Source organism: Plasmodium gallinaceum, assembly GCF_900005855.1.
Source record: "Plasmodium gallinaceum strain 8A genome assembly, contig: PGAL8A_v1_130, whole genome shotgun sequence".
NCBI classification, from domain to species: Eukaryota; Apicomplexa; class Aconoidasida; order Haemosporida; family Plasmodiidae; genus Plasmodium; species Plasmodium gallinaceum.
The window spans coordinates 157314-164683 of NW_021628289.1; the positions used below are offsets into that span (position 1 = coordinate 157314).

A 7370-nucleotide genomic window follows, 5' to 3' on the forward strand; every position below is an offset into this window, starting at 1 on the left:
GATTTAATAAAAATATGTTATTTTTTACTTTATTAAATGATTCTTTTTTTTTATCATTTATTTTCCTAAGAATTTCACTTAACACAGATGTATATATTTTTTTCTTTTTTATTTTTTTAAATATCTTACTTAAATATAGATGTTTTTTTTCATTATATCTTTTAAGTTTTCCTATGATTTTAAATTTTTTTCCAATACTAAAATTTTGAATATTTATCCATTTATTAACTTCATTTACTTCATTTACTTCATTTTCTTCATTTACTTTGTTGCATATTTCTATTACTTGTTTTTTCTGATACTTTTCATGCTTATCTTTTTTTTTTATTCTCTCATTTTCCTTATTTTTTATTTTTTTATGTTCATTAACAATGTGTTTATCATTTTCCCTCTCTTCCATTTCATTAATTCCTTCATTTTCTTCCTTTTCATTAATTACTTCTAATTCTTCTAATTCTTCTATTTCTTCTATTTCATTTTCTTCCTTTTCATTAATTCCTTGTAATTCTTCTATTTCTTCTATTTCTTCTATTTCTTCTATTTCATTTTCTTTTTTTACTTGTTCTTTTTTCTCATTTTTATCCATGTTTTCATTTTTTTTTAAATTTTCATCTTGTTTCATATTTTTTTCCCCTTCATCTTTTTCTATATCTTCTTCTATTTCTTCAATTACTTTTTTATTTTTTAAATATGTATAAGAATCTGGCTCATCATTAATTTTATCTTTTTCATTTATTCTAATTTGTATATTAAAATTATTTGATTTTTCTTCATACTCCTTATTTATTTGATTTTGAAAAGAATTAGTATTTGTTTGTTTATTATTTATAAAGTTATTTGAATTTTTGTAATTTATATTTTTAGTTATAATTAAATTTAAAAAAAATTTCGTTAAATTTGGTGATATTCCACTTCTTAATAATGATGACAGAGTTTTTTCATTAGGTATATATTTTTTAGGAATATACGAATTAACTTGATTATCATTAGAATTACTTAAATTTGATATATTGTTTTTAAATATATGACAGAAATTCTTAGAATTATTTTTGTTATTATTACTACTACTACTACGACTATTATTATTATTATTACTACTACTTCTACTACTACTATTATTATTATTATTATTTTTACTCCTACTACTATTATTATTATTATTATTACTACTACTACTACTACTATTATTATTATTATTACTACTACTACGACTATTATTATTATTACTACTACTACTACGACTATTATTATTATTACTACTACTACTATTATTATTATTATTACTACTACTACTACTATTATTATTATTATTATTATCATCATCATCATCTTTATCATAATTATCTTTATTATTATCATCCTTTTCATTATCATCCTTATCATTATTATTGTCATCCTTTTTATTACTATTATCACCCTTATCACTGTTATTATTAATAATAATACTACTATCCTTTATATTATTTTTCCTACTACTATTTTCATTATTATTATTGTTTTTATATTCTTTTTTTAAAGAATTCTTAGTTAAATTTTTATTATCATCATTCATATAACTGCTTTTTAAAAGTAATATTTTATTGTCGACAATATGAGTAATAGGATATTTTTCAGCATCTTGATCTATTCTCAATTTTTTTTCTTTTTTTACTTTTACATTTTTTATATTTAATTCACTGAAAATATTGTATTTCACATTTTCGTTATCTCTTAAACTATCACTTTTTCCCTTTTGATATTTATCATTTCCAATTTTACCTAAAATTGTAGAATTATATAATAAAAAAATATAAAATAGAATGACAATATATATATAAAGAAATTGATAATGAAAGAATATAAATTATTTAAACTTTTTAAATAATTATTATATAAAATTTTTTTTTTTAAATATATATATTATTCTTCTATTTATTAGTATTTAATGTATTTAAACATATATCGTTATAAAAAATAAAATAAAATAATTATTTATTAAAATTTCTATTTATTTACATTTAAATTATTATATGTATTATATACATTATAATTTTTTATATTTTTATGCATTCACTGATATGTAAAGAAATGTTATCTTCATTTTTATTATTCATATTTGTAATGTTTAATATATCTCTATGAATACTACTATTATTACTTCTATTACTATTACTATTATTATTATTAATACTACTATTATTACTTCCATTACTATTACTATTATTATTATTAATACTACTATTATTACTTCTATTACTATTACTACTATCATTGTTATTAATACTACTATTATTACTTCTATTACTATTACTATTATTGTTATTAATACTACTATTATTACTTCTATTACTATTACTATTATTGTTATTAATACTACTATTATTACTTCTATTATTATTAATACTACTATTATTACTTCTATTACTATTACTACTATTATTACTTCTATTATTATTAATACTACTATTATTACTTCTATTACTATTACTACTATCATTATTATTATCTTTTCTGTTATACTCGTCGTTTATAATACTAACATTATCACTATTCTTATTAATGTAGCTAACATTATCATTAACAATATTAATATAATCATTACTGTTATTATTAATTTTATTTTTATTATTTTCATTACCAATATTATCTTTATCGTTTTCTTCATTATTACTTTTTTTTCCATACTCTATTTTTTGTACTTTTTTTAATCTATATTTATCTACAAATTCATCAAAATATTTTGAATAATTTTTCAAAATCATTTTGTAATCAATTAATTTAAGGATGGAATATAATCCATAAAGATTCGATCTTTGTGAACAACAAATTAAACAGTAAGAGTAGCCACTTTTTAAATTTAAACATAAACTAGCATGATTTACATTTCTACTAATTGTGCTCATTCTAATATTAGATCCAAATTCTAATGAAATTTTCACTGCATATTCAAAGACATCTAATGCATACATGTAATGATATAATTCATTTACTCTCATAAATCTTACTTTTCCATAATCTAAACCTTGATCTAATAATAATCTTGTTGTTTTTTCTGCATCTCTATGATGATGTTCACGAATTTCTTTCAAAATTAATTTTCTTCCTATATCACCTAATGGCCTATTAAACGAGGGAGTCCATATTTTATTGACATTATATAATATATTATCACATTGACTAATATGATATTTTTCAAAAGTTTCTTTTTTTTTTCTTTCTAACTCGTTTGATTCATTATTTTCACATTCATCTTTTAATGTTTGTTCATAATTTTCTTTTCCATTTGTACTTTTTTTTTCATTATAAATGTTAATATTCATATTATTACAACTATTGTAGTAATTTTTATTTTTAATTTTCCTTAATAAATAATTATTATTGATATTATTTACTTTTATTTGTTCCCTTTCTTCTTCTTCTTTTTTTTTTTTTTCTTGTAGAAAATTAATATATTCTTTTACATATTTAATATTATGATGAATTGCACATTCACATTCAACTGTTGCATCTACATTTTCAATTATTCTACTATTTTTTTTACATAATCTTAAGTTATTAAATATATCTTTTACTGAATAAATACAAATAGGTGTTCTTTTAATACGTCTTGATTCGGTTTCTAAATTGAAAATAGTTCCACCTTTTTTAACTGTACCACCAAATGTTTTTGCTTTTCTTACTTTTTTCGGTTTCTTTGAGCAATTCTTATTTTGTGGAGTATCTATTTTTTTTTGTTTGTTTATATCACTATTATTCAAACTATTAATATCATTATTAATATCATTATTATTATTATTAATATCATTATTATTATTATTATTATTATTTTGTATGTCATTATTAATAATATTATCATTACTTAATGTAGAATTGTTAGATATATTACAATCTAAGATACTATTAGATGGTGATACAATACTTTGACTGCAAATTGTGTTGGAAATTTGTTTTCTATTTGTATTTACATTTTTCTTATTATTTGTGCTGAAGTTAGATCTAGACGAATATTCAAACACAGAGTTATTATTAGTAGTAGAAATGCTAATAGAATTTGATAATAAATTATTATTACTAATTGAACGGGATGGAATCAAAAGATTATTATTAGGAAGATTAATGATTTTCTCATTAGAATTATTTCTAATATCTTCATGTGTTGTATTATTTATATTTATATCAGAGTTACTAGAAATTTTTTTTTGCATTTCTTCATTAAATAAATTACTATTTTTATTATTTATATAATTTTTTTTTGCAATATTTTCAAAATTATTTTTATGTAATATATTCATACCATTTAATACTTCATTATTACTTATATAATTATTATTTAAAATGGTAATATTACCACAGTTTTCATATAAATTATTTCCTAAATTATTAATTATAGAATTACCATTGTAATAATTATTGGTATGACTTAATACAGAATCATAGTTATAATTATTCGGTAAACAATTTGGCATACTATTATTATTATTATTATTATAATTTTTACTTATATCTGCATTAATATTGCAAGAATTGTATAAATTATTATTAATTATCATATTAACGTTATTATTTATATTATTATTTATTTCGCTATTGTTCATTAAAAAACTAATGTTGTCATTTATAACATCATTACTATTGTTATAAAGTAAGAGATTTTCATTATTATCATTTATGTTTTTTTGATACAACATCATCAAATTTTTATTTGAATAAATGTCATTTTTCTCTAATTTAGAATTTCCTATATTTTCCAAATTCTCGTTTATATTAATTTTGTTTTTATATATCCCCCTTTTATTGTTGATAACTATATTTTCTTCAACGTTCTTAATATTATTCATTTGTAAATGATGATTGTTCATATTTTTATTTATATATAGAGATTCTTGATTTTCTATATTATAAATTTCTTGATCCTTTTGTTTATCTACTTTACTTAAAGAAAAAGGACTAATCAAATTATGTTTCATTATACTAGACTTGTATAATAAGTTAGGACCCTTATTTAGATTACAATGTTTTATTATTTCATTATTAAAATTAGTTGAAAAATTATTTTTTTCATTAGATTCACTGTTTTCAATTGTTTCAACCAAAGGATCATTAACATTATAATTAATAATATTATCATAAGTAATTTCATCATTCTTTTTATTTTCATTTAATTGTATATTTTCTAAAGTATTACTTTTATCATTTAATAAAGTATATTTTTTAGTATTGTTATGATTTAATAATCCCTGATTATATAACAATAAATTTAAATTTTCTTCCTTATTTTGTTTTAACATATATTCTAGATCATTCATTTTTCCTTTATTTTTTTTTGTTATTTCTTTTCCTATATCATTTACTTCTTTTTCACCTTTTTTAATTATTTTTTCTTTATAATTATTTATTATACTATTTTCGTTTATTTTTTTTTTTTCCTTTTTATTTTCTATATATTCTTCTATTGTGCTCATAGAATCCTCACTTCTTCTCTTGGAATTTTTTTCTAATTCACCTATTTCTTCTTCTCTTTTTTTTTTTCTTGTATTCTCACATGTATTCATAATTATTTGTGTATTTTCTTTGTAAGTATCTATATCCACTTTAATTTCATTAGTTAATTTTTCTTTATTTTGTATTTTTTTAACATTATTTTCTATTTGATCAGTGGAAGGACATTCCTTTTCATTTTTTTTTTTTTCTACTGTTGCAATTTTTTTGCTTTTATTTGAATAATTTTGATTGTTAGAAAAGTTATTTTCATAAATCTTAGAACTAATGATACTTTTATTTTCTGATGTGTTGGATTGATTTTCATTATTCTCTTTATGGCATTTCATTAAATTATAATCATTCATAGGTGGACTTATGGAATTAATTAAAGGATCTTTATTCGAGTCTAAATTTCTTTCAGTATTACTGTAATAATATTTAATGGAGTTATTAAAATTTGTAAAATTATTAAATTCGTTTTCTTCATAAATAGAATTTGAATAATTACTTTTATCTTGTTTATTTATCTTTTCTATACAATCATTTGAATTTACAAAGTTATTTACATTCAAATTTTTTAAAATTGTATCTTTTCTTACTTTTTTTTTATCATTATCTTTTCCTACATTTCTAATTCCATTTATAGGGGCACTATAAGATGGAGTTTTTTTTTTATCTATTTGATTTTTTAAATTTGCATTTTTTGTACTTTTAGTAACATTATTCTTATTATCTATAATATTTTTATGATAGTTATAATAAACATTTTCTTTGTCATCCAAACATTTGTTAAAATGGTTATCCTTAATATAGTTTCCCATTCTCTTTTGGTTTGTATAAAAAATATTAGCATAATCATTATTACTACAATTGTTTATATTTTTTGAATAATCATATATATTTAAATTATCATAATTATTATACATTTTATTTATATGATTTGAATAATTTGGTGCTTTTGGATAATTATTATTCTCTAAGTTTATGATGTTATCATAACTATAAACACTATTCATATTTGGTATAATGTTATAATTAATATTATTAAAATTGTTACTATATAAAAAAATATCATTTACATAGTTATTACTTAACACTTTATTAAAAGAATTTATATTATTTATATAACGTTCATCTTCTATTTTATTTGTTTCTTTATCATTATTTTTTGAATTATCAAAGTTACATGTATCATTAAATTTTATGCTACAATTATTTATTATGTTTCCATTATGTTCTTCATTTAAATTATCCATGTTTTTTTTAATATTTATATTTTTCATTTCAGAATTATTGTATTCCTTAAACATATTTTTATCTATAGGTAAATGATTTATATAAAAGTCTTCACTTTGTTGTAGATTTGAGTAACTCATTTTATTATCATTAATTATATTATAACCTATATTATTGAATTCTTTGTTTGTGTTTATATTTTTCACTAAACCCATATTACTATCAGAATTGTTTTTTTGTATATTTAAGATATTTACATTACTATTACTAATACTATAGTTTGAAATATCATTTAATACAATATTATTTAAAAAAAAGTTACTAGAAAAATTATTTTGTAAAATATCATTATTTATAATTTCATTATTTATAATATCATTGTTAATAATGCCATTACTAGAAATACAATAGTTAAAAGACTCATTATTTATAATATTATTATTCATGATTTCTCTATTTAAATATTCTCGATTTACAATATTTTCATTTAAATACTCTCTTCCTATCATTTCATTATTTAAAACATTATTATTTAAAACATCATTATTTAAAACATCATTATTTAAAACATCATTATTTAAAACATTATTATTTAAAATATCATTATTTAAAATATTATTATTTAAAATATTATTATTTAAAACATTATTATTTAAAACATTATTATTTAAAAC

At 18.2% G+C, this 7370-nt stretch overlaps 1 protein-coding gene across 1 annotated transcript in view; it reads right to left on the bottom strand.

The window, feature by feature from the left end:
• Positions 1-5: 5 nt before the first annotated feature.
• PGAL8A_00454900 (conserved Plasmodium protein, unknown function) overlaps positions 6-7370 on the bottom strand; it is a gene marked incomplete at both ends in the record, with an annotated part of 8101 nt that continues 736 nt past the window's right edge. The window contains 2 exon segments of the mRNA XM_028673305.1: positions 6-1758; positions 2054-7370. The exon segment at positions 2054-7370 is cut by the window's right edge and continues 5 nt beyond it. Of these exon segments, the coding sequence (XP_028529772.1) occupies positions 6-1758; positions 2054-7370 (7070 nt within the window).